This window comes from Acromyrmex echinatior, chromosome 5 (genome assembly GCF_024713525.1).
Source record: "Acromyrmex echinatior isolate Ae372 chromosome 5, ASM2471352v2, whole genome shotgun sequence".
Taxonomy (NCBI): Eukaryota; Metazoa; Arthropoda; class Insecta; order Hymenoptera; family Formicidae; genus Acromyrmex; species Acromyrmex echinatior.
Window position 1 is genome coordinate 13,510,299 of NC_141856.1, and position 27,746 is coordinate 13,538,044.

The 27,746-nt window shown below is 28.4% G+C and overlaps 5 protein-coding genes and 1 non-coding gene across 7 annotated transcripts; 2 read left to right on the top strand and 4 right to left on the bottom strand.

Moving 5' to 3' along the window:
* Positions 1 to 286: 286 nt before the first annotated feature.
* On the bottom strand, positions 287 to 3,106 carry RanGAP (Ran GTPase activating protein). Its single transcript, XM_011064925.2, has 5 exons — positions 2,733 to 3,106; positions 1,917 to 2,336; positions 1,065 to 1,846; positions 782 to 1,003; positions 287 to 703 (listed from the first exon to the last, which is right to left on the bottom strand). Exons 1-5 carry the CDS (start codon positions 2,836 to 2,838, stop codon positions 482 to 484), a joined length of 1,752 nt encoding a protein of 583 aa, XP_011063227.1. The 5' UTR covers positions 2,839 to 3,106; the 3' UTR covers positions 287 to 481.
* Positions 3,107 to 4,276: 1,170 nt separating this feature from the next.
* Positions 4,277 to 9,798, bottom strand: LOC105151294 (DEAH-box helicase 15). The gene is made up of 9 exons (XM_011064927.2): positions 9,607 to 9,798; positions 8,672 to 9,027; positions 7,844 to 8,538; positions 7,522 to 7,752; positions 7,199 to 7,418; positions 6,850 to 6,972; positions 6,586 to 6,776; positions 6,334 to 6,496; positions 4,277 to 6,197 (listed from the first exon to the last, which is right to left on the bottom strand). The coding sequence occupies exons 1-9, from the start codon at positions 9,657 to 9,659 to the stop codon at positions 6,070 to 6,072; spliced, it is 2,160 nt and encodes a 719-aa protein (XP_011063229.2). The 5' UTR covers positions 9,660 to 9,798; the 3' UTR covers positions 4,277 to 6,069.
* A 376-nt stretch (positions 9,799 to 10,174) lies between these two features.
* LOC105151292 (nucleoporin Nup43) lies at positions 10,175 to 12,557 on the bottom strand. Its single transcript, XM_011064926.2, has 7 exons — positions 12,291 to 12,557; positions 11,932 to 12,036; positions 11,725 to 11,849; positions 11,522 to 11,643; positions 11,272 to 11,423; positions 10,912 to 11,158; positions 10,175 to 10,428 (listed from the first exon to the last, which is right to left on the bottom strand). The coding sequence occupies exons 1-7, from the start codon at positions 12,399 to 12,401 to the stop codon at positions 10,256 to 10,258; spliced, it is 1,035 nt and encodes a 344-aa protein (XP_011063228.2). The 5' UTR covers positions 12,402 to 12,557; the 3' UTR covers positions 10,175 to 10,255.
* Positions 12,558 to 12,953: 396 nt separating this feature from the next.
* LOC105151354 (TNF receptor-associated factor 6) lies at positions 12,954 to 19,619 on the top strand. Its single transcript, XM_011065026.2, has 5 exons — positions 12,954 to 14,360; positions 15,009 to 15,143; positions 15,728 to 15,946; positions 18,033 to 18,277; positions 19,131 to 19,619. The coding sequence occupies exons 1-5, from the start codon at positions 14,267 to 14,269 to the stop codon at positions 19,380 to 19,382; spliced, it is 945 nt and encodes a 314-aa protein (XP_011063328.1). The 5' UTR covers positions 12,954 to 14,266; the 3' UTR covers positions 19,383 to 19,619.
* A 141-nt stretch (positions 19,620 to 19,760) lies between these two features.
* LOC105151295 (uncharacterized) lies at positions 19,761 to 23,166 on the bottom strand. Of its 2 annotated transcripts, none has more exons than XM_011064929.2 (4): positions 22,970 to 23,166; positions 21,251 to 21,328; positions 20,744 to 20,822; positions 19,761 to 20,470 (listed from the first exon to the last, which is right to left on the bottom strand). In XM_011064929.2, the coding sequence occupies exons 1-4, from the start codon at positions 22,973 to 22,975 to the stop codon at positions 20,217 to 20,219; spliced, it is 417 nt and encodes a 138-aa protein (XP_011063231.1). In that variant the 5' UTR covers positions 22,976 to 23,166; the 3' UTR covers positions 19,761 to 20,216. The 2 variants fall into 2 exon arrangements, with proteins under 2 accessions (XP_011063231.1, XP_011063230.1); XM_011064928.2 differs by having other exon boundaries at positions 20,744 to 20,837; positions 22,970 to 23,163.
* A 4,403-nt stretch (positions 23,167 to 27,569) lies between these two features.
* On the top strand, positions 27,570 to 27,642 carry TRNAK-UUU (transfer RNA lysine (anticodon UUU)). Its single transcript has one exon. It is a non-coding gene; the product is annotated as a tRNA-Lys (tRNA).
* The last annotated feature ends 104 nt before the right edge of the window (positions 27,643 to 27,746 follow it).

The window sequence follows — 27,746 nt, forward strand, 5'->3', positions numbered from 1 at the left end:
TGATTCTTAATATATGGACATTATTTTAAGAAATAGCTTTTATATAATAGCATGTAATCTATTTTACTGATAGGTAATTTAAAATAGATAAAAGTATCTTGCATTAAAACTTTGAAATGAGAATATATATTTATGCATATATACATATATGTATATATACACATACATGTACATCGTAAGATAATATATTTTTCATTTCAATATTACCATTAATTGTTACATAATTATTTATTTTTAATAAAAAAGAAGTAGAACATTTTGTGATAAGATAACATTGCAAAAAAAGTTTGTATTGAAAAAGTTTAATATTAAAAGTACAAAATTTTGATGTAAAATTATCAAGATTATCTTAAAGATTATTCATATAGATCTTGCAAAATTCATATATACCTAATAATAATTTTAATTTTACATGAAATTTTTATTTTCCATATAATGTATAAAAATAAATAACTATATCATATCATAATTTTCCGAAATTTTACGTAACTTGAATGCTATCTAAAATAGCTTTGAGAGCAGTTTTAGAATCTTGAAATGGATCAATTACATTTGCGCGACTAGCCTTCATTGGTTTCTCTAGAAATACCTTCAACATACTTCTTGTTTGCGTTAAGAAATAATCTCTCTGAGCAATTTTTTCCAAAGCCTTAAAACATCCTTCCAAATTCCAATCGATTGTCCCACTGGTTTTATCTTCACTCTAAGAAACGAATGATTGTTAATCACTTTTTCGCTTTGATGTATCTTCTATGTTTAGATAATTCTTAATTTTTCTTACTTTTATTAAACCAAGATTAACTAGTAATGCATTATTGAAATTTGAGATTTGATTAGTCTCTACAGCATAAGAAAATAGTTTTGCGTATAAAGCATCTGACAAGGATTCTGCTTTTATTCTCACATTCATGTAGCCACTATCACATAATGCCGATACTTTCATAGTTATCCGTAATAGTTCCTCTATATATTTCTGTTCTGTTTTGCTTTTATTTGCCAAGTTCTGAAATAAGAACTATACTTCATTAAAAAGGAAATAAGTACTTATACACATTAATACGTACCGTTGCATAGTCGATAAAAGCTTGAACATTATCGCCTTGTAGTAGTAGCAATTTCTCACCTATTGGTGATTTCACGAATTTTGCTACTGTCATTACTGTATTTCGTGCAATATTATTTTGTTCCTCGTTATCTTTGTCACTTACTTCATCCTCATTATTATCATTTTCGTCTTCTTCGCTCTGTTCATCCTCATTATCGTCTTCCTCCTCCTCATCCTCAGTATAATCTTCATTCAAAGAATTCAATGCATCAATTTTTCTCAATTTTGTAAGAATTTGTCGAAGTTTTTCGCGTCCTTCCGTTCCAAAGCAATTACCGTCCAACTCTAGATTTGTCAGAAGAGTTTTATCGTGCATGGCTTTAGCAATAGCATTTCCAGCATCCATGCGTAGTTCATTATTACTCAAGTCCAGATTTCTAAGGGATGTATGATTGCCGTGGATCTGTAACGCTTCTGCTATAACTAAAGCCCCTTTAGTCTTTAATAAACAATCTCCGAGGTTTAATTCCTCCAGACCCCGGAATGTTGGTAAAGCTTTAGCAAGAGCTTTGGCTCCTTTCAATCCGATCGTATTATCGTTCAAATTTAACACTCGCAAATTAGGATTGACAGATAAACCTTTTGCAATCGCCGCGATACCCACATGGTATATACCATTCTGTTGCATTACAACTTCCTCCAATGTTTTTAGTCTTTCAAATACAGATGCTAATGCTTGCGCACCCTCATTCTCTAACCGATTTCTACCAACGATGAAAACTTTCAGTGCAAACGGCGTGCCTATAGTAAAATTTCATTCCATTAAGCATTTGGAGTAAATTAAAATAATATGATATACATGATATCTGACCTTCACTAGAACTATTTTCATAACACTTTTCCAATGCTTTAGCTAACATTTTTCCACCTGATATACCAAGACCGTTGTTATTCAATTTCAACTGCTGAAGTGTATAACATGGACTTGATGCCAACAGATTTGCTAACCCTTCAATACCGATTGGACCAAAAGCATTGTCGCTCAAGTCAAGTTCAGTAAGTTGACTACTGGCAGTGCACAGTGCTGTTCCTAGATACTCCAATGCTTTTGGGATTTCTGTTTTCAAACGACCAGTGAACATGTCCTTCCATAAAGCTTTCTTCAATGGAGTTCCTTTTTCTTTCAATGCCTCCGCTATAACTTCTGCGGCTGGTGTACCCAATGTGTTTCCTTCCAAATCCAAATACTCCAAGCATGGACATGCTTTAATCGCTTCTACCACTCGAAGAGCTATATAATAATAAGATTTATATATTCCTTTTAGCTGAACTTCTTATATATTTCAGCTTTTCTCATTTTCTTTTTATGTTGAAGAGAAAGAGAAAAATAAACTGCAAGAAGTGCAAGTTCAACTAAAAAGAACAGACCTTGTAAATTCATTGATAAAGAAATTCTCTGGCAGTAATAAAGAAATATGAAAATAATACCTACTAATAAGTATTTAATTTACATATTTTGTAGATACATATACAATTAAAATACAAATTTATGCAGCAAATAAGATTTCGTAAAACAATAAATTGTGTCTCGAAATCAAGAATTGCTCGCATAATTATTTATAGCTTCGTGCGCTCTATGCACGTAATAAGAAGATACATTATAAGATACAGTGAAAATTCTAATTACCATCATCTGCGGTATCCAACACAAGCGACTGACCGGCAAATGAGACTCCCACTGATTGTCGGCTCACATCCTTCAACTGCTCGCCAATCTCGCCTAGACTAAACATGTTGCGCGTTTGCAAGTGTCACGGAAATTTTATTAAATTGATTTTGATTGACGATCCTTGATGTAAACTGTGATAAGCACCGATAGACCGTCTCTTTGTTGATACCGTTTTATCGCTTCTCCTGTAGTGCGACTAGTGCGTATGTTTTGCCAGGTGGTAAAAATGCGACGAAACTGCATACGCGGGAAACCAATGCCAACCTTTAAGTCGAGTCAGTCGAGCACTGGAAAAAAAATCTCTATAGTTACGAACGTACTATCTGTTCGTTTGCTTGCACTTTTTGCACTCAGTATCTTCGATTTCTTTCTCTTCAACGATAAAATGTATATATATCTGTCTCATTTTAATTACAATTTCAGTGCAAAAAATTTTTGAGGATTTCAAACGCAAAGAGACCTAATGTTAAACATATGTTATATATTTTTTTGAATATTTAAATTCAAATGATTATCATCAATTATATTGGGTCATCTAAAAAGTATCCGTGGTTTTTTGTCACTAGATGATGTTGATGGTCAACACATCTAGTGATAAAAAACCGCGGATACTTTTTAGATGACCCAATACTTCAAAACTCTTCATACAAAATATAAACGATTTCTAAAAACTTCGTTTAATTTATTTATGCCAATTAACTGTGTAAAAATAATTATTTAATTAAAATTATCTGGATAATTCAATTACATTTTTTTACACTTTTTAATTACATTTTAAAATTCTTTGTATAAAATACAAATAACTTTATAATTGTTTACAAACTTCATCAGCTATAAATTCATATGATTTGTAATTGCAAGGTATATCTAAATTAACTTAATCAGTAATTAAATTAATCAATTAAATTATCAAGTAATATTTTGTAAATGTAAACAGAATGATTAATTTTATCTAAAAAAGATTTTGTTTACCAAAAAAATTAAACGACGAATTATGTAAAAATTTTTAATTTAAGCTATTCTATTGATTGAACTATAATCGCTGATTAAATTGATTAAAATTTTGCTAAAAAAATCGCCCATGATGTATTTTATAGATAAAAATTTCTTTCACATAACAGATCGAGAAAAATTATGTTTGGAAAAGTCAAATAATGTCATGGGAAAATTGTAAAAGATGTATATTCACGGATAGTAAATAGGGAAATTTTTTTTCAGTGAGTTTCGAAATGCAATATTGTAAAAAGTGAGTTATTGCTCATTTACGCAGGTCTGTAGGTAGATGATGATTTGCAACGTCGGTGCATGCCGAAATAAGAAATGTTAGACCCGTGAACGTCTAATGTATAAATAATAAAGTAACATTAAATATCAATATAAAATTAATTTCAAATTCTTTTCTCTCTACAAAGAATATTATTAAAATCAGATTATTAAATTAATAAAATAATACATATTGATCATTGAGAACCAGAAATGATGCATAAAAATCAGTATTAATATTAGGATAAAAGCTTCAAGTTTATTGGAATGAAACATGTAACGCAATAAAACATTATTTGTTATAACAAATTTCACATTTTCACATAAAGATCTTTTTTCTCGCAAATTTATTTATAAAATATTTTGAAAAAATATTTTGTATCCAAAAAAAAAGAAACAGTTACAGCTATTGACTGTAACAATTGCGAAATAATTACATAATTCATTGAACATTCGAGACAGAATCATTTGATCTTTTTTTTCTTTTAAAAAAATCCATATATTTATTGTTAATATGTGTGGAATATCAATAATAAACAATAAACATAGGATATGCAAATTCAGTTTTTCTCAAGTGCTAATAAAGATGCTTTATTACACTGAATGCTGTTTTTCCATAAACTGGCCACTGTGTCTGTGTATATATATGTGTGTATGTGTGTGTGCGTGTGTGCTTATGACTTTTATTATATTAATATATCATAAATATTTTTTCTTCATTAATTTGATTCTTTCAGAATATAGGGGATGTATCTAGAAATATTTTTTAGCTTTTTCTATCTCTTTAGTAAAAAGTTTATATCTGTAGCATATTCTCGCTATTCATTCCATTTAAAAATGACACGCTGCAACATATTCTAAATTTGTGAAAGAGCACAGAATACGGAGCACGAAACATCATATTTGAATCTATCAAATCATATTTGAATCCATAGCAAAAAGGATGACAAGCTATTATTAACAGAGGAAATGTTTTTTTTTTAATTATCTTTAGGCAAGAGAGTACAACACGACTATGTCTTTTTCTATATATAGGGTGGTCTTTAAGTATTTTAAAAGATTTTAAGAGATTTCTCACATTAATTCAAAATGGAAACTTGAAAACATCCAAAACGGCTAGTTTCAAAAATGCATACTTATCTTTGAATCTATTTCTGATCAAAAAAATAATGTATAGTCCCAAAAACATAAACAAAATTTCATCGAAATAACTTGAATAGTATTCGCAATTTTTTCTTCAAATTTGACATTCTACCTTTGACATCCTATACTAAGATATTTCGAGGACATATGGACTGTGTTCCATTTAACGTAGCTCACAACGTTCGTGAAATCATTTCATTCTTGCTGTTTATCAAATGTTAAACAAGAACAAAGATGCTCGCGAGTGTTGTGAATGTGAAGTGGAATATAGCCATGATTATATGAAATTTTTCGTCTTGAATTAATGTGAAAAAAATCATTCCTTAACATCTTTTAGAATAGTAAGAGATCAATCTATATAGTGGCCACTTTATACCTTCCTCACATTATACGGTCAACATTTAATACAAAAATTAATCTATTATATCTAATGACATTCCGAATGTGTTCGAATGTAGACGTCGATTAATGAGCTCTACTGTTAAAATTACTTAGAGACTAAATCTTGTTTTAAATGTACATAAATAATGACCTCTTATCTTAACTTTGCTTTTGCTGTGTCTCAAGTTAATAAATTGTCCATTTCCTTTCTATCTTTTGACTTAAATATCGAAAATTTAAATTAATTTTCAAAGATTTAATTTTTACATAGTATGAGCCAGTAACTGACTTATACAAAAATCTAAATATTTGAATCTTAATGTTCTTCTGTGCCTTTTGGGTGAAGGACAGAAAGTGATTCTTCATAATGTGTCTCACAATGTTTTGTATGTGATGTGGCTCCAATAGAAGAGTCGTGTGCTGAAATTCGCCATGATAAAAGCAGATTTTGACTGAGCAATCTCGACTGTTTCTTGCGATTTCCAAACACGTCTAAAGTATATAGAGGTTAGAAGCCTTCCTGATACTGTTTAGAATCTAATTTCGCCTGAGTGAGCTCGAGCTGTCTTTTTGCTTCACATTGAGGGAAATTTTGTAGATCATAATATTGTGGTGCTATCATGAGTAACCAATCAGCTGTAATAAAAATATATAAAATTTCAACAATGAAAAATTGAAGAAAAATTGAGAAATAATTGATAAGTCAATAAAAGAAAAAAATAATGTAGCGTCAAATATCTGCTAATTGTAATGAAATATGAGAATAACTTACGTTTAATATCAGTAACTGTTCTGATATAATTTTTAGTAGTAAGCACAAATTCATTATAAATAACCCATTCTGGTTTGTGATCGAGACAACTGCTCGGATGAAGTTGTACTACCTGGTTATCTTTGATAGTTAGGTAATGTCCTGTTCTCTCTAAATGCGCCACCTGTTGAAATAACAAAATCAAAATTTAAAAACACATAGTTGGACAGATATAGAGAAATTCATTACAATGTAAATCGATATTTATGTTACCTGCATGAAGAAACCATTAACGAGAGCTTTTCTGATGTTAATGTAATAATCTTTTGAATTGAAGTCCGTCGAAGTGCGTTTTAATACAAATCTATCCATTATTCTACTTAACTGTTGTCTTACATTATCTCCGCTCTTCAATGATCGATAATTTACGTAATTATCGTAACACCATTGAACATCATCCATATCTGTAAAATGAATTCGTCATTGATAAAGCTATTGAACTATATTTCATGACAAAAATAAGAAATAAGCACTTACGTTGTTTGAAAGAATGATATACATTCAGTAGCGTCAAATGGTCACCATCAATGTGTGCAAATTTCATTTTTGCATCATCCGCTGCTTTTTTCGATTCATTCGGCCTCACAAAGCACTGTGGGACTAATACCATGTCAATCATCAATATACTACCATGTTATCTTACCACAATTCTGATTCTATTACTTTACTTTTAGAATTCTTTTATATATATTTTATTTATAATATTATGTAATAGATAATATATGTAATATAAATAAAAAATAAAAACTATTATTAAATTATTAGTACAGTATTAACGAATAATTAAATATTATTATATTACATATAACAAACCCCAATACGTTACCTGAAAGCATAGCAGTGATGCTGAGTATCTCATTACTGCAATTATGATTGCAAGAAGCTATAAGCATCTTTGCTAATTGAGGATCCAAAGGAAATTCTGCCATTACTGCGCCGAGATCTGTCAAATTTCCATCATCGTCCAGAGCTGCTAAATAATTCAAAAGTTCCAAAGCTCTCATAAGAGTTTCGGGCGCAGGTGGATCCATAAAGTCAAAATGCACCTATCGCACAACAAAAGTCATTACTTTTATGATACAAAATGATATTATTCAAAAATAAAAAATAAATAATTATTTTAATAATATAATATTATGATAAACGCACTAAATCATCGATGCCAAGTTTCTTCAATTGTAATACGACGCTTCCAAGATTGGAACGCAAAATCTCAGGATAGGTATTATCCTGCATCTCGTTTTTGTATGCTTTTTCTGTGTATAATCTGAAACACTTTCCAGGTCTTGTTCTACCAGCACGACCGGCTCTCTGTTGCGCAGAAGCCTTACTAATAGGTGACACTAAAAGAGATTCGACACGAATCCTAGGATTGTATACCTATTAATAAAAAGCATTAAAAATTAATAATAGGTTCATGATGATGAAAGTTCCAAGATTATTGATTTATATTAATTAAAGTCGTATTTACTTTTTGCTTGGCAAAACCAGGATCTATGACAAAGACAACTCCGTCAATAGTCAACGATGTCTCTGCGATATTGGTCGAAACGACGACTTTGCGCCCGATAGCACCGTTAGTTTTGGTAGGCGGAGCAGGTTCAAATATTCTTTGTTGAAGATTCGGCGGCAGTGTTGAGTACAATGGTATGCACTTTAATTCACCAACTTCAGGTCCCAAATTGTCCATTTCTCTTTTTATTCTCTTGCAAGCTTCTTCAATTTCTTCTTGACCAGTTAAAAATAGCAAAAGGTCCCCAGGAATTTCTTCACACATCTGTATCTGAATAACAGTTCTTATTGCTGCCTCCAAGTAGTCCCTCTCTGGCTCTGGTGTATAAAATATCTCAACTGGATGTGTTCTACCAGGTACGTTCATAAGTGGAGCATTATCAAAATACTGTTGAAACTTTCCAGCGTCCAAGGTAGCACTCATAATCACAAGTTTTAAGTCTGGTCTCTGTTTAATCACTTCTTTCAAAACACCCATTAGCAAGTCAGTAGCTAACGTTCTTTCATGAGCTTCGTCTAGCAGTATCACTTGATAGGCATCCAACATGGGATCAGACATCCCTTCCCGAAGCAACATACCGTCGGTCATGTACTTCAACACAGTCCTCGGTGAACTACAATCTTCAAAACGAATGCTGTATCCTACTTCTTGACCTATCAAAGTTACAATTTTTTAAATTTATTATTGTCGTCACAATACTGTTTCTGATAATATTAAAAATATTGTTTTCAGAATTTCTTTTACGAAATTCTTTTTAGAATTTTTCTATGTAATATATATACATACCTAAGGCAACATCCATTTCTTCTGAAACTCTTTGAGCAACGCTCATTGCAGCTACTCTTCTGGGCTGTGTACAGGCGACTCCTTTGGATCCAATACTTCTTGAATACTCTACACACCATTGTGGTATCTGTGTAGTTTTACCAGAACCTGTCTCTCCAACAAGAACAATGCATTGATGCTGGGACAACAATCTCATGAAATCAGTACGATACTCAAATACAGGTAAAGTTATTCTTTTCTTGTAAAGTTCATAGTATCTCGGCGTATATGGCAGCATGGTATATGGATTGAACTGTACTTGGCTTTTTGCTGCCGTCGTCCCTGGAGTTGTTGCATTGTTGGCAACGGTATTGTCCCTGCAAAATGATCATTATGTATGATCAATATTTTTTATTCTAATAGTTTGAACTTATTTAGCAAACAATAATACTGAATAACAACATGCACTGAAATAAAAATAAGTGCCTTCAAAATAAAAAGACTGCAAGTGAAATTGATAATAATTACTAATGCAGACATCAGCACATAAGTTTATGAAAATTATGGCGATGCATGCAAACAAGTGTCTGTGATACATGGTATGCTCGCTAACAAAAAATAAACTATTTAAACTATAGGTTTATTTTTTATTACGAATATAAAATAGGTCAGACGAGAATCGTTACAGAGAGTAGCTACGAGAGTCTCCTCTGTCGCCGGAAGTGAGGGTTGTCGAAATAACAAATCCGTCACATTCGAGACTAATCGTCCATAAACGCCGACGAAGGATCACGCGCACGTGACAGGACACAGATCGCAGACATTATCGCGCGAACGATATCGTGTGAAGCACTCGAGCACGCGTCCGATACGATGCCGCGACATTGCACATGGCAAAAAGGGACTGCCCGCCGTCGCGCGTCGTCTGCGAAACGAGAACACGTTGATACACTTACGTGGCTTTCCTTTTGACATAGGGATCCACGACCTCAATCCTGCGCTTCGACATAGTGTTTCCGTCACTTCAAGCGCGGTTAAACAAAATGCAAAACTGTTTACGAAATTTCAGACGAGGCGTCAGTCTCGCCAAGATGGCAAGCAGGCGCCAGCAGCGACTTGGGGCTAGAGCTTCTGCCCTTGTGGTAGCGACAATCGACAGCAGATGGAGCTGATGATGATATTGAGTGAGCGAAAGGTAAAAAGAAGTATATAAAAGGAAAAAAATTGTTCTTTTATATAAATAAAAAACGATCGATTGGAATTCAGAAATGAAAATAGAATTTTTCCACAAAAAATAGATAAAACTTATTATAAATTATAACATAACTAGACAATTACTCACCTTATAAAATCAAACATTTTTAATGTTTAATAAAATTTTTATGTAATAAATATAACTGAAGTAAATAATATTAAGAATTGATAGCGCTCTACTAAATTTTTATAAAGGAAAATAAATTTCACATGGCTAATAGTCATGTATAAATATAACACTTTTGAAAAAATATAAACAATGCTAATAAATATAGAAAAGATGGTAATTTCAAGTTTATTTTTAAGTATAATAGAGGTATAAAAAATAATATATATACACACATATTACAATTAAATAAGTACATTTCTTACAATATACATAGCTTCATTGTCACATCCAAAAAGCAGCTTCGATCTATTGATATCAATACTGTTTATTGGTTTGTGCATAGCAGCACACAGTGAAGTCACATTAACTTTTCCATTTGTACTAATTGTATTCAACCAATGCATGTCTGCAGAATCTAAAATGGAATATTAAGATCAACTTATTATGTTGGAGTTATACAGGCGTGGATACTTTAAACTCTAAAATATTTTAAGGTAATTCTCTCCTCAAATTCAAGATGAAAACTTCATATAATTATATATAGTCTGAATTATACGGCTTACTTTTAACTTTAAAAGATACGGAGTATCAAAATTGAAAGAAAAATTTCGTTTTTTTCAAAGATTTCAAATACCACTTGGAATTTTTTGGCAAAATTTCCTTATAAAACCCAATATTCCTAGAATATTATAAATACTAAAAAAGGATAAATATTCATATAACCTTCTAAGGATATTATGTGTGCTTTATAAGGTCTATATTCAAATTTTCATCAAAATAACTCGTATAATCATATGAAGTTTTCGTCTTGAATCTGTGTAAGGAATTTTCCTTTGAAATTATTCTAGACTACTTAGTATTAACTCTCTTAATTAACAATTATTTTCAAGTTATTTACCGAGTTTCAATTTTGAACTTTGTGCGTTATTCCAATGCCACAATTCTCCACTGACAGAACAAGTGAAAAGATTGTCAGGTCTGTCTTGGTGGAATAGTATCTCACTAACGGCTTTGGTATGCGCATTAAGTTGTGACATTGGATAAGTATTCTGCCTTAAATCCCACACAGTTAAACTGCCGTCGTCTCCACCAGCGACCACAATATGTCTTTGTGTAGGATGATGCGTAATACTTGTAGCTGCTGTCTGTAAAATTATTTGTTACTTTATAAAACTTATAAGATTTTGTAGAACTTGATTAAAAAAATTAAAGATTTATACATATATTAAAATTATAGTAAAAAATATATTAAACTTACCTTAACTTGATCAGAGAGCATAAAAGTAGTTGCAGGCATATCCCGATCATTTCTCAAATCCCAAACTTTCATATGTCCTCTTGAATTTCCCGTAAGCACTTCATTGTGTTTTAAGAAATCAACGCAATATATAGAGCAGCTATCAGCATTTTCTAAAATAATTTAATTAAAAGATAATAAGTATTTAAATACAACAATCAGATTATGCAATTATTACAGATATAAATTAAGGCACATGTGCAGCAATTACCAATAATTCTAACTGGTTTTTTCTCTGCAGCTGTGAGAAGATTAAGCTTTCCATCCTCTCCCACTGAAGCTATATCTTGTTCAAAATTGGACAATGCAGTGCAAGAGGCATAATCCGTTGTCCTATAAAAATGCATTATTAAGAATATAATAAAACTTCACATTTTTACTTTGAAATTTAATATAATCAATTTAATAAATTACTTAAAACTATGTATAAACTCCCATGCCATGTGTTCCTTAAATTCGGTACATGTATCCTCATCAATTTGTAATAACCTTATTGAGCCTAAAGACGAAGCAGCGACAAAGAAATCTTTGCTGATAAACTAAAAATATATGTTCTATTAATTCTTCATATAAAATATATAAAATAAAAATTATTAATTTCAAGAAGGAATGATCTATTACCTTCAATTCAGTTATATCTCCAAGAAATGAGTACGATGACAAAACTACAGGATATGGTTCTTCGTCATAATTTGTTCTAAATGTCCAATATGTTATTTTATTTACCTGCATAAGAGAAATTTAACAAGATTAAATTTTGAACTATTTGAATTCATATCATTATTATAAATTGTTAATTTCTATTATTGAGAAATATATAAATATATATAAATATAACAAATATACTTGTACATTATGTAAATAAATATAAATAAATGTAAATATACGAGATTTATTAAATATACAAAAATGCTAATTAAATAAAAATGTATATTTATCTAGAACACAAATTTATAGGTTAGATATGCCAGAAATCTTACAGGATTATCCCAACTGCCAGTTAAAAAATTCTTCGCTTCAAAATTTCCAAACTGCCACCTTATTTTAGAAATTTTCTCGGATACAAACGTTCCCTGTACATTTTCACCCATTTTTCAGATAAAAATCGATGCGAATTCAGCCGGAGGAAAAAGTTAAGTAATTACAGTGGTGTTGGAATCGTCGAAGTGATCTCCAGCTGATCGTCTGTTCTCCGGCTCGCAATTCCCGTTCTGAAAAGTGCGCCATTGTGCACGTTCCTTATTTATAAGTCCTTATATGTTATAGCCCATATTCAGAACGCTTACAACGATGTTAGCGCTAAAATACTCTATATATTACCTTACGCATATTATAGAATTACGCATATTTCAAAGATAAAAGCGTGCTTTTAGATAAAAGCGCATTCTAAATACGAACCTATATATAAGTAAACAACAAAAGTTTATGTATTATCTATGCTTTTTTTATGTCTTTTTATCTTTTTCTCTCTTCGATAAATAATTATGTATTTCATTTTTTTTTTAATGCAGAACAATTGCAATTTACAACTACTATAATGAACCCAGAAAAAAAAGTTTCATATATATTATATACATATATAGATAATCACAAAAAATATTATTATATATAATATTATATAAAATTATATAAAAAATTGACATATTTTATAAATAATTATATATAATTATATATAAAATATGTCTAGTTATATAATATTTTTTCCTGGAAACAAATTTATAATATTAAAAAAAAAACAAATTATTTTTCGTACACTCGTACTCTTCCTTTTTTAAAATGTTTTATTTTATTTATTTTTATGAGAATTTCTTGAAATATATTTTACAAAATATTATATCATCACGGACTAAATATATTGCTTAAAATAAATTGCATAAAATGCATTTAGCAGCTTTTTAATTTTATAATGAATCATTAATTTTTATTTCTTAATTTTTCTTATTTTTTTTCTAAATTCTTGATTACAAATTTTCATTTCAAGTTCAAAAAATAATATATACATGATGCACAGTTATGGAAAACAGATTTTTTTATTCTATAATGAAATTTATATATGAGCTACCAATAATTATATTTTTTCATTTATAATAATATTCTATAAATGCGCATTTTTTTTTTAATTTTAGGAAGTCAGTTTCTCAAGTCGATTATCCAATTCTTTATCACCCGGTAAAAAATTTTTCATGCATGCAAGTATGTATAAATATGTATAAACATGTATAATGTATACATAAACATGTATAATACGGACATATTTCATATATACATATAATTATATATGTTTATGAATATTTATACGTGTTTATGTATGTTTATACATATTTATACATATTCATGCATAAAAAATTTGTTCTTCTATCCTGATAATAATCGATATTTATGTTTTAATCTAACGTCTAATCTAATTGTACCTTTATTAATACATCTCCGATTATGTGATCAAACTCCATTTATAACTTAAAAAATTTTTTCTTCTTAATTGTGCACCATATCTTATTTTTTGTACTCGAAATGAAATAGTCATATGATTAGATTTAAGAAACAAAAACAAGAAATAAAAATTCAATTATAATACAAATATATAAAATTGAAAAATCTGCTTAATCATCTTTTTAGCAATATCATAAATTAATTCAATCAGCAGAATTATGTAAATTATAATACTTTTGTATAATTAATAGTTTAATTTCAATGTTTATTTAAATTAAAATTTGAATATCATTGATAAGAAAGAAGAATATTATTTGAAGTACATCGAAAATTATACATATATGGCGCACAATGAAGAACAATTTTTTATTATATGTGTCACAATATTATCTAATTTTTCTTCGACGAATTCTCATCGCGTAAGAAGACGATAAAATCTATTTTTAAGGGTTGGTGGGAGCCATCGCTGTTTATAATTTCGGCTACAACGTGATGAATTCACAACGTACCGTTTACGTGCAACGAGATGTCGAATATCGTGTGTTACACCATATCACTGTTTTGTCTCATTTCGCTATGTTTTGCTTGCGATGGTGTGAGTGAATCTTTGCGGAAAACGCGTAAGTATGAAAGTTATTTATTATGCATTACAACAGTTTCTGCAGGTGGTCACCCTATAATTAAACTATTGTATAATTAAACTATTGTATTATATAAAATATAATAATTTAATTAAAAAGTTTATTTCATAATTAATACTGCATTGTAATCAATAAAACTCATAAGACTTTGGACAGAACTTTGGAACTTTGATATAAATTAAAAAAATTATAAAAATTATAAATAAGAAAGTTATAATATAATAATGTCACTAATAAAATTAATCATTTCATTAAGTCTTGTTTATCTTTTTTCTTTCCGTTATATTTATTATATACATAAATAAGAGACTTAAGATTTATACTCAATTAATACGTATAGTATAACATTAAATAATAATACTGAGATCTTAAAATAAATTAATAGAAATAAAATTAATATAAATAATATAGTAAATGTTTATTATATTTGATACATCTAATATTTTATATAATTAATCTTTGATTTTTATAAAAAAGTTTAAAGAATGATGTTCTATTATAAAATTACGTAATATATAAACATTTTTTCAAAAATACATATAACTTGTTTTCTGTAAAATCATCTGCACTTTCTTTGGTGCATCGTTGATTAAAAAGTACGAATTTATCTGTTACACGCATTTTTAGCGACGATTGAGGCCAATGTCAGTAACAATGATGTCACGGAGACGCAGCATACCATTTGCAAAATTGCAACGGAAGATGTGGTCGCGAATGCACGTGCCACTGTCACAACAGTATTTACTGGAGCATGTAAGGCCAGTAAGTGGAAATAAAAATGAATAAAATATAATAGTCAATTTTTCATTTAATGATACATATACCTTCAAATATTTTTTATATACAAGTACTTGTACTTTTTTCCTGTATAACGATTTTTTATGAGATTAATTTAATATTTGTAAATAGTTAAAAGAGAGAAAGATGAAATTTTTAGGCAATAATTTATCTTTCATAAGAAGTAAACAACTTTCATCATTTTCGATAATATTAAAAGAAGATTCCATACGCATTCACATTTCAATTCTTACGTCTCAATTACTATTTTCCGATTTTAACATGTTATATCAACTAATAACACATTAAAAAGAGAAAATTGTGAACGATAACACTGCACGTGGAGAATCTCAAACTTTTGGCGCGCTGAATCTCGGCTCCAAATTTAAATAAAGATGAATGAATTTTTAAATTATTAAGCTTTATACTATTATATAAAGATAATGATCTTCATCCGATGAAATTAAATCTTAGAAATTGTTTACATTTTTTCACCGGAATGAAAATAATCTTGCCCAAATAAATATACTAACGAAAGTTAATTGTAATTGATGAACGTATGCTTTCAGAAACAATGGACGAAAAATTCGCGAGTCTGGAGGAAAAGTTGAGCAAGGAATTTGCGGATATTAAGTGGTTAATTTACAGCATTTTGGAGCAACAACTGAATTATTTGAAAAGTGTGCGAAACGCTAATCTTCACGATGGAATATTTGATTATTTATCCCCGAGACAAGATGAGATCGATAAATTCAACAATACCATGCAAAGCTTATCAATATTAAATGGTTAGTGCAATTATTATATGGTAATTTAGCTATATTTTTTTCATTGAAACATGATACTTTTGTAATATATAAATAAATTTTTTAAATAATTTTCAACGCATAGAGAAATGCATTTATTAACATATGTAATTTATAATATATAGCAATAGGCTAAAGTTAAGTTAACTTTACACTCTCAACTAAACACAAAGTAGCAACTAGAAACACAAAGTTCTTTAGTAACTGCAAGATTTCACGTTCTCAAAACTTTGCAAGTGCTTCTGTTACCATGGCCTATCTTGCATATACAAATGAAATTAGTAAACTTAAAGAACAATCTTGTAACAATTACATCTTAACAACCATAAATGTTATTAAATTTTAATTAACTATATAATAGAAATTGAAAGAAAACTTCTATTTTAATATTATTATATTAATTATTATCTATGTATTAATTATCAATTCTATAAGATGTAATATATTTATATGTCTTGCAAAATATATCCTGAATGGATTTCTGTCTAAAACTTTAATTTCAAATAAATATTATTTATTGCAATCTTTAATAATTGCCATTAAATAATTAAATAAAAATCAAAAATTTAATTTGAATTCTGAAAAAATGAATAACTTTTGCACAACCTGATTACATTCCAAGTTTAGTATGAAAAATTAAATAGCTTTATTTTCAATCGCTTACAACTTGAATAATAATGTATAATCCATTTTCGAGAAACTAAGGCTATACAAAACATTGTGACAGCTTCGTGTGTGTATGTTATCGTATATGTATGTAGGAATTCTATTCTAGAATAATGAGACCCAAAATATAACGCGGATGACACGTATAGAAGTCTTGCACTTCTTGCATAACACGCATTGTACATACTTCAGAGCCTAAGCTAAACATTTGTATGTAAGAGATCATGGTTTTATGTAAATGGATTCTGTGTTCTGAAGGGAAGGAAAGGTGAGAGTTCGCCTTGTCCACGGGACGATAAAGCTGAAGCTTAGTTAGGATAAACATGATTCAAACGAAATGAATAGTACAACAAAGTACTGAGATTTATTTCGAGTTGCGGTATATGATTAACTCTGTCGCATTTGAATAGTAAAAGCGTAATCCGTTGAGAAACCAGAATAAAACTTATAACGCAATTGCTATTAAATTTTAGTTGCATTGCATTATAATAAAATTTAATTATTAAGATATTCTAATTAAGATATTATTAAGATATTTATCAAATATTACGATAATATGGCTGTAAATTAATCAGTTTTTACCTAAGAAATTGTATTTAAATAAAATATTTCAAAACTGTTGATACATCAATTTAGTAATTTTTAATGGATTTAGACACCGAACTTTCTTAATAAAATTTTTATGTCAAGTTTATTGAGCGAATATTTAATATTATAAATAGTTATATGACTTTTTTAACAAAGTCAACAAAAATTTTTACGTTATATAATAAATTCGATGTTATATAATATCTCGTAATTCAATGTTATATAATATCAAAATTTGATCAAATCACATGCATGATGATACATGCTCAAATTACATGCATGATGATACATGTAATTGGAGGATTAACGATCAAATTTTATATACATATAATTTGAGGATTTATACTTCAATTAAATGAATCATGAGATTTTATCGTCTAAAATTTACTTGAACTCACTACTGAAACTTATCTCAACCTAGTAATTACCGATTATTCAATTAGCTTCATAATTAGAACTCTACGTGTGTGACATAAGAAAAAACTTTAGATCTAGATAACATTGTTATATTAACATTGTTATATCAAAGAATATCTGATAATAAGCATCACAGAAATCTCTACGTTTTTTATGTAAAATGTCACAAAAATATATTAGGTGTTGGAATTAATTCGTAGCGTTTTACAAGTGATGGGAAGTACTTTCATTAATGTATTTTTTAATGCTCATGTGAAATAAATAACATTCTTTCATTAAAAAACGCTACGAATTAATTCCAACACCTAATAATACAAAAATAATACATCAACAAAAGAAGGCGATAATTACTAGTTAAAGATTAAAATTGTAAATTAACAAATTATTGTTATTCTAGGTTCGACAAATGCATTCACTTATTACTGGCAGGTGAGGAACTTCAACGTGATGCTGTCGAGCTGGGAGACAGGCCGTTGGATACGCAGCTCTACTTTCTATGCGGGTCGCAGCGGTTATGCCATGTATCTGAAAATCACTCCGAAATATTTTCCCGATGGCACTGTCTTCGTAGCTGTCGGATTGACCCGCGGTCGTTATGATTCCGTTCTCACGTGGCCGTTTCCTTACAGGATCCGCCTCGAGGTACGCATATAAGACATCCGACGCTCGAAGTTGAGATGGATTATTCCGAGGAATAAATTGATAACTCCTAAATAAATTTTACAAACAATTCTCGGATATAATTATGTAATATAATTACAAAATATAGAAGAAGGACTGCGAGCGGTATCTTTGATATGGAAAAAAGAAAAGCGTTGTGCCGGAATGTACCGTCCTCATAGAAAATACTCTCGAGACGTTTTCAAAACAGAAGAATCTTTCCAATGTGATCGAATAATTTTAAACAAAGTTAGAAAATCGTGACTATATGACATAAGTATAATTCCGTGTCGCTCGCATTCTACCATAAAGGATAGACAAAATTAATATTGTGGGTTTGGGCTTATTTTCCTACTTTATTATTTTCAGATAAATATATTTGACGTGTATATCATTGATTAAAAAGTATCAAATAATTTAAATCTTTTAGGAAGATATGTTTTTCCTCATCTTAAATTTGATATATTATCTGTGATTTATAAATTTGCGAATATTTTTTACGTAGAAGTTAAGTTTATTATTCTAGATTAATAAAACAAAGAAACGTTAAAATTAATTATTAATATAAACAGACATTAAATTTTTCTAAGTTAATTACGCACATGTTTTATGCTTACTTATTATTTATAATTTATAATAATAAAAGATATCTTGCTCAACAATATCATTATTTTATGTAAAGAAGTAAGAGTTAGAAATGATTTTCTATGAATTATTTATTAGTAAATTTGTTTTACCAATTAGATTTAATATCTTTTCTGTTATTATATTGTTAAATGCGAAATATTTATTTGTATATAAATTATAATTATTATCATCATATGTGATTTGGTAGGTATTAGATCATTCTTTAAGAGGCCTGCGTGAGGATCGACGATCTCGAATTTGGGATCCGGCCACGCTTTGTACACAAGATTTCTGGGGTAGACCAGCAGGAGTGGCGGATAATCCAGAGTGTGTCGGATTGAGTATTCCCAGACGTATAATTCTATCAAAATCATTATCAATATCGTCTCAACGATATTCAGGAAACACAAGATACATGTGGAATGGAAGTATGTTAATAAAACTTATCGTTTATCTCTAGACTATTTAAGATAAATATACAATTATTAGAAATCTGTATTTGCTATGCTCTTAAAAATATTGTCAATACTTTTGCTACTATTAAACAGATTTTGTGTGTGTGTGTGTGTGTGTGTGAGCGTGCGCGCGCGACGCGTGCATGTGTATGTTGTATCGTGATTTATTATAAAAAACAAAAAAAAACAAAGTCAATAGTCTTTTTTTTACACATTAATTAGATAACAGGTTTTATAGAATTTATTGAATACAATTCAAATCCGATTCAACAGTAGTTTAAAAAAATATGTATACTTAATATTATTTTAAGTTAGCAAATTAATTGAGACGTTATTGGGAGGATCAGGTACATATAAATAAATGCATAACTAAAGTCAAAATGTGCTCCTGCAAATAAAACTTTCTAATTTAGTTCTAGCTAACACCAATATTATACTGATTACATTTTTTTATATGCTTCTTTCGTGAATAATACATTCGTGAATAATACATAAATTTTCAGAAGTTGTACTTAAAATAAAATGTCATTGTACAATTTTCTTAATTAAATTTATAATTTTTTTAATTATGAGACGAAGTAATAAATAAAATTTGTGTTAAAACATAAGCCCCGTAAAATAGCTGCAAAAAAATACGATTGCATCCTGTCGCGGAAGAATTAAGCTTTAGTTAACAATAAAACAATATAGGTAAATTCATTAACATAATTTCTTATGAAATATTTAATTAGTATTGTAAATAAATTTCATAATACGCATTTGAAAACAAGAAAATAAAGTATAATTTCGTCTGTTACAAATTCTGACGGTGCCTATGCATCAAATTGTGTCCGTTAAAATTAGCTTTCCATCGTGTTGCGTACAGGCATTTGACCCGAAAGATAAATCCGCGGTATTTGTTGTAATCGATAATCATATGCCTCATGATCCATCACTTTCCAAACATTTTGTTTAGCGGCATCTAGCATTGCCCTGTACAGAGAAACCGGAAGTTGAACGTTGTTGTTCGTCACTTCAAAGTCCGATAAATCTTGTAGAGTGGAAAGTCCTTTCTTCTTCATTCTCCTTTCTTCCGAAACAAATCTGCCACATCCTGCGAGGTATCAAAAATAATTTATTGATAATTACACTAAGAAAAAATATAATCAATTTTAATAAATATTTAGTTGAATACTCCTAATAAATATTTATTAAAATTGGCTGTATTCTTTTCTTAATGTAGAATATCAAAATTTCAAAATATATGCTATCTTGTGATCTATTTCTAAACGTTCTTTACGAACAAAAATAATTTGTTTTAATTTTTAAAAATCATTTGTAGAGAGTATTGTTGAATGTTATAAAAGAAATAAAAATTAGTTCTTACCAGTGAAAGTATTGCAAAATGGTCTCTTTGACTTGATTGTTTTCTCAGCGTTTAGGGCATTTAGAAGCTGTCGTTCGAACTGCAAAAGTGAATTCTACCCGTCCATTTCCTCCATTAATTTTATTTTTATCTTTTTTTAAACCGTGTGGAAGATTGATACTTAATGATTGATATTTGTTTGTTAAAGTTTGATATTAAATTTGTGCAAACGATAATTCTCTTACTATTAATCTATACATATATATCTAATCTACATAAAACATAATCTCTTATACTATTAATCTATGTATAAAACATATTGTACATCATAAATTTTTCTGTCATTCAATAATTGATTAAAGAAACAAGCAGTCTTTAACAAATAAATATTGCAATATTGTTTATAAATCTGCAAATAATTTAACAGACAATTCTACAGATAGTTCTATAGTTAATTTAACACACATTTAACTCTCTGATGCTCGCTCTGATGCAAATAAAATTATTTATTGAAATATGTATTTTTACCTTGTCTCTCGAAATTTCAGTATTTGCCACCTTCAGTAGGCACATACAAGCCAGAGTGCAGCAAAGATATTTGGTAATCTGCGTAACGTAACAAAGTATTAATTACAGACGAAACAAGGCATTAACATGTAAAGCTATTTCGATATTTTTCGTGAATGTAAAACACTGTGAATGTATGTACTAAAAATAACAATTCACACACAAACACACACACACACACACACACACACACCTGTGTGCATCCTGAACGAATGATTTACAACAAATGTCCGCGTTACATAAGCATCAGAATTCATAAATTCCATGCCTAAGCTGCTTAACATCAAAGATTAATATTATAATAATGTTAATTAACTATTAGCTAAGTTGTTACGTTATTTGAAATGCTATACAAAATGCATTCAATTCGATTTAATTAACTCAACGGAGATAATCGATAACGATTTCGCATGTATTAACATTTTTTTAAATGTAATATGCATCACAGAAAATTAAAATTGATTTGCATAATATAAAAATAAAAAATAAGACTTACGTCATCATTTCTGGTATTTAATATGCAGCTGTTCTTATAAAAACAATCACGTTAGCATTTGTTATTTTACTGACAATTATGAGAGCGCCAGTATCCATATGTCAAACATTTTTTATTATCATACAATATTTTTGTAATATGCATTTAATTCTAATATTTGCACATTTTTTAAATTAAGAGTGATTTTTGTAAGTTTATTAGACAAAGTTTATACACCGTTATTTTTTACATTTTGATGTTAAATGTATTACTAGGTGGATTTGAAATTAAATTTTAAAATATAACTTTTCAAATTATATAAAAAATAAAGTTTGATATATAGCATAGAGAATAATATTATAATATTATATAATAATTTATAAAACATATTAAATATTTAATTCGCATTTCAAACTTTTATGTTGTGACATTATTATATACCAGTATTAATAATTATCTGCTGGATTTATGTTTGATAAACGATCAGCTTGTTATTAAAATTTAAATTTACTTACATTATTTATTTATTTTATTTATTTATTTATTTATTTATTTATTATAGTTTTTAAATTTAGTAATTAAAATAAATTTATAAGCATTTTATTTAAATATTATTAATATATTATGCATTTTAGTATATTAAGCTTTTAATTCGTATATTATTAGTATACTATATTATCTATACTATGTAATATTATGCTTATTATCAATATTCTTAATGTTATAAGTATTTTAAATTTTAATATACATATACTATCATAAAAGAATTATAATATGCAAAATTTAGAAGATTTCCAATACTCTAAGTTATACTTCATAAATGCATGTATTATATTATATGATTTAAATCATATACACAAAATACAATAAAACGGTTTTTAATAAAAGAATGTTTTAAATTACTTATTTTATTATAAAAGAAGAAGATTCTACTATGCACATAAAAAAATACTTCACAGTGCTTTTATAAATCAACATAAGTATGCAATAAATTTATGTGTTTATCTTAAAGTATTTTTAAGAAAACATATGTATCAAAAGTATAGCATTACAATTTCAGAAGTAGCGTTGCATATTAGATAAAATCAATTTCGATCACTGTCTTTGTTGTCACGTATATACGTTTAAAATGTATACGTTAAGTTTAAAATCAATCTAATTTCTATCTATTTTAAAATTATGCAAAAATTAAATACATGACCAACCTTCATATCTTGATCTTTTCGAATAGTTTGTAGGACTCTGATTTTTTAAAGATGCACCTCTTCAAGACAATGTTACGTTCTCGATCAATTGTCGATACGGAATACGCGATTCGTATGCCAAAGGATAGTCGCGTGCGGTTGAAGCCGTGGCTTCTCCCTCTCGTTTGAGGGGTGAAATTGCGCGGTCGCTCTTCAAATACAATCCCCGCCAATCCCCTCTATGATAAGTATCACGGGGTGGATGCAAGCGCATGGAGAACGCATGACCGCAGCAAGCGAGCAAGAGACGACCATATTTTACACCTCAAAAAACCTTTTTTTTACACGTTCCGGATTTTGTATTACATATCCGGTTTAACCTTTCTGAGACAATCTATTTTTCTCATTATTAAATCTTGCAGACATGACATACTCTGCGTGGGTACGCGAAGATTTTTATTTGGTTTCACTTTTAATGAAAAGATAAGAGATGAATAAATATGTAATTTATTAATACAATCATAAAAATATAATTTAATAATAGTAGGCCGAAATATCAAGTGTACATAAGAAAATATTATATTGCAGTAAAAGATTATAATAATTTTATATATCATAAACAAAACAGGTTCCAACTTTACTCATGATCTTCATTAGCCACTATTATCAGAGAACTACAATTATTATAAATGACTACTAACTAATTTCAGAAATGATTCACATTAAATCTTAAACTAATAACATTAATTTAAATAATGACACTGTCGTTATGTTAGATAATTCTTATTTAAATTTAATCAAGAGAATGTCTAACAATAATTTTTATTAATATTTGTGTGATCTATAATGTTTATTTTATAAAGTTTTGTCTTGTACGTGTCTTCTCGTTTCTCTTTGAGACTTTCAATCTGAGAATAGCGATGTATTCGTAAAGTTTGAATTTTATTACGTTGATTGTTATATATTGATTCTAAGTTTTTCTTTTTCTTATATCAATTTGTTCATTAGAGTGTTTATTTTATTTATAATGTTTAGGTTATTGAGAATTTTTTAATAATTATTTACTCGTGCGATTAACAAGATGTTCAACATAAAAAATCATGGACAGAGAAAAGAACTAAAAATTTTATGTATTATATTTACCACCGTAAAATTGGTGTCTATGATTATTATATTATGATATGGACCATAATTGATCAATCTCTGACTTTATAACATTTGACTGAGATGCATACATAACAGCTGATAATGACTGTGAGTTAAGTCAAAACTTATTCTGCTTATAATATGTAATTATAACTTTTTGCTGTATTATAATACATCATATACGCTCGGTTTTAGACTATTATTAAATTGTATTATTAAATTATATTTTTTTGTATATTTAATATGGCAAGCTGATTTTTTTATTTTTTATTAATACATGATATTAAAAATAGTTTTAAAATTATCATAATATAATTCGCTCACTTTAATTTCTCTCTCTCTCTCTCTCTCTCTCTCTCTCTCTCTCTCTCCCTCCCCCTCGTTCCCTCTTATTATATCTATTGACACGACATTTCAAATTTAATACAAGCAAATTGAATCTTTATTTTAATTTTAAGATATTTGAATTAATTCATAAATTGAATTAAATCTTCAGCCATTTCATTATTAGTCATCATGTTCTTGTCTAGCATATTTTTAAAATACTTTCTCACATGTGTAAACAAAATTATAACAGATAATGAAATTTATTTTTGGAGGATATTAAATTATTTCTTCAAAAAGTGCGTTTGTATAAACACTCCAACTTTTGCGTAACTATCCACTAATAAATTATATTCTGATTCCGTGACTATTGGCGGAATATGCATCTTAAACAGATTTAATAACTCATGTTGCCCCTTAAGATCCAAGGATCATAAGTTATCGTAGGTCACAGGATTTAACGGTAAGGTCTGAATGGCATATTGACGTAACAATGCATCCCTAGTTTATTGCATACCGTTCGCGAGAGAATTCTCGTTCTCGCACTTCGTTACAATATTGTGCTAACTGGTTATAGATTTGAAATCAATTCAATATGCGATATTTTCAAATCTGTTGCAATAGTATGATTTAATTGATATGATTTTACGTAAAAATTGTAGTATAGTCCGTAAAAATTTTTATTACACTTCGGAAGCATCATATACACACGAAATAAAAATTTACATGTATAGATCGTCGAGATCAGGGAACGTGGGAAGGAAATATCTATTTCAAAAAATATTCTCTAATTTCGATCATTATTTCAAAATCGCATTGCTCCACACAAAATTTTATATTGTCGAGAAATTATTCTTCCTGAAATTATTTTCTATGATTGATTTAGTTTCAACACTCGATCGTCATTTAATTTCTATGCTTTGCACAAAATTTGTATTAATGGAAGTATAAAATTTTAATCAAATCAATATCGTGCCTATTCTGACAATATATTGTAATTGCAGATTATATATTGAGTTTTCTAAGCATAAATTTAGATACAATTATAGCATTAATTTTAATCTTATAATAGATGTGTTTTATTCAGATAAATTTGAACAATTACCATAAGAAATTGTGCAAACAAAACATTTTGCGAACAGTCGTAAGTGCAAAGATAAAAGACACGTTTGATACGCAATAGTATAACAAACAATAAAAACAAATGCTTCGTTTTTTTAACTGTATGTGTGAAAGATATGAGATAACGTAAATATCTATTTCTAGTACTCCACGTGGACATTATTTATCGTGTACTTACACACAACAAACGAGAGCCTGAACTATGCAAAGAGAAATCGAAAGGTATCGAAATTATATAACTAAGGATTAATGTCGATTAAATCGATGCCAGAAAACGAAATATAGCGGGTTGAACCGATAAGAGTGTAAAAATTATAGAAAGAAACACAGTCGGAGTTAAGTACTTACACCATTCTCACATCAGAACCCGCTGCGTTACGATTAAGTCGTTCAACCTGGTTGGCTAGTGGTTGGTTACATTTTTCTTCTCTTTTTTCCTTTTGTTTAACACATTCACCGCCGACAAAATTTTCGATAAAATTATCAAAAATATTAATGCATTTGAAAAAAATACAATTATTTATATATTTTAGTAACATAAAAAATCTACCATTTCAAACAAAGGCGCTGAAATTTTTTATAGGAGCTGATGAAATAATAAAAAAATTTATTTTCTGATTCTAATAATTTCTAATAAGGCAATTTTTTAGAAGTGTTTTGCCACTTATTGGATTAAAAAATGTTGGCAATTACGATTTTAATAGCTAAAACATTAATTAGTAATTATAATGTCTTATATTGTATACATATATATTATAAATAATTATATTATGTGATTACGTCGTTTGTAAATTTGCACAAAGCAAGATAAAAAGAAAATTAGTCCAAATCGAGCAATAATAAATATGTTTAAAAGAGATATTATTAAAATTTATTCACAATTAATACGTAAAAAGTAAAAAAAGTAAACAATAGAATTTTTCGCATTTGTTTGCGGCCTCCAAGTAAAATTTACTATGTCTCTACGTAATATATTGATTGTAGATATATTTAAAAAAAGCCTCTTTTTGCTATTATATAAAACAACTGTCTTGATAGTTGCCTCTTCCAAATTTTCATAAATGTAACCAAATAATTAAGATAATAAAAAGATATATTAATAAATATTTCTTAATTCTAGATTATGAAAAAACTCTTCTGTCATCGAAAGATGAGTAATTATTGTGATTAAACGTCGAATAATAAACGATGTGATAAAATCACCAGTTTATTTAAATGAAGACACTTTTTAATTTTACGACAGATATAAATGCTATTAAATTAACGTCGTAAGATAGTAAATCAGTGCTTATAGCTACTGGATAGTTCACTTATGAATAAGAGATGCGTCTTATGCAAAATAACTATACATATAGTTGTCTCTTTTACATAGCTGTCTAATACATGTGAAAAGCAAAGTACATGTATACCCGTCTTTCCCATATAAAAGAAAATATTATAGATACGTTTATAGTAGTTCAGAATTTATAAAACATTTCATACTTGATTTTCAAAAGTGCCGATAATAAACATAGTTGCTTAAATTAAATCTTCATTTAAGTTTTCTTTAAATAAAAATAACATAATACTTCAATATGTACATTAACATGTAATATTTAAAAATTTAAGATACTCCTTTCTTAGCTGTCATACTAAAAAAAATGATAATATGAATGAAAATTCTAGAATTTTAGTAATATTAATTATTTATTTTAAAAATAAATAATAATCTTTTATAGAATTATCAATTTTTTTCAATTTTAAGACACGAACAAAACTCATATTATCCATTATATATGTATATTTATTATAAATTATTAAATTTTTTAATGTGTTTTATTAATAAATGTCACATTATATGTATATTTATCCAATATTAATTATTACATTCCAAAATGTACAATATATGTATATCATACATGTTATAGAAAATTCGATGCAATTGATCGTTTTATGCATAATGCCCGAATTAATCAAATTTTCCATAATACACACACAAATTTTCAATTGGGTGTGTTCAGTACAATATTTATCCATACATTTCTCAACCGCCCGGATAGCTCAGTCGGTAGAGCATCAGACTTTTAATCTGAGGGTCCAGGGTTCGAGTCCCTGTTCGGGCGAATTTTTTTTGCAATACGAAATGAAATCTTTTAATCATACAAATTAATATAAGTATTAACGATAATTAAACAAATACAATTACATTAAAATTTTTTTCTAAATT

Coding starts and splice junctions, on each gene's coding strand:
- RanGAP (XM_011064925.2), bottom strand. CDS start 2,838: ATGTTTAGTCTAGGCGAGATTGGCGAGCAGTTGAAGGATGTGAGCCGA. Junction 1,847..1,916: donor TGAAAATAGTTCTAGTGAAG/GTCAGATATCAT, acceptor ATTTTACTATAG/GCACGCCGTTTGCACTGAAA. Junction 1,004..1,064: donor CTTTTATCGACTATGCAACG/GTACGTATTAAT, acceptor TTCTTATTTCAG/AACTTGGCAAATAAAAGCAA.
- LOC105151294 (XM_011064927.2), bottom strand. CDS start 9,659: ATGTCGAAGCGCAGGATTGAGGTCGTGGATCCCTATGTCAAAAGGAAA. Junction 7,753..7,843: donor CTGGTTTTGCCAAGCAAAAA/GTAAATACGACT, acceptor TTTTATTAATAG/GTATACAATCCTAGGATTCG. Junction 6,497..6,585: donor TTAATGGTTTCTTCATGCAG/GTAACATAAATA, acceptor TTATTTCAACAG/GTGGCGCATTTAGAGAGAAC.
- LOC105151292 (XM_011064926.2), bottom strand. CDS start 12,401: ATGGGTGAAAATGTACAGGGAACGTTTGTATCCGAGAAAATTTCTAAA. Junction 12,037..12,290: donor CTGGCAGTTGGGATAATCCT/GTAAGATTTCTG, acceptor TCTCTTATGCAG/GTAAATAAAATAACATATTG. Junction 11,644..11,724: donor GAGTTTATACATAGTTTTAA/GTAATTTATTAA, acceptor GCATTTTTATAG/GACAACGGATTATGCCTCTT.
- LOC105151354 (XM_011065026.2), top strand. CDS start 14,267: ATGTCGAATATCGTGTGTTACACCATATCACTGTTTTGTCTCATTTCG. Junction 15,144..15,727: donor TACTGGAGCATGTAAGGCCA/GTAAGTGGAAAT, acceptor GTATGCTTTCAG/AAACAATGGACGAAAAATTC. Junction 15,947..18,032: donor AAGCTTATCAATATTAAATG/GTTAGTGCAATT, acceptor TTGTTATTCTAG/GTTCGACAAATGCATTCACT.
- LOC105151295 (XM_011064928.2), bottom strand. Junction 20,838..21,250: donor CTGAAATTTCGAGAGACAAG/GTAAAAATACAT, acceptor ATGGACGGGTAG/AATTCACTTTTGCAGTTCGA. Junction 20,471..20,743: donor ATTTTGCAATACTTTCACTG/GTAAGAACTAAT, acceptor GATACCTCGCAG/GATGTGGCAGATTTGTTTCG.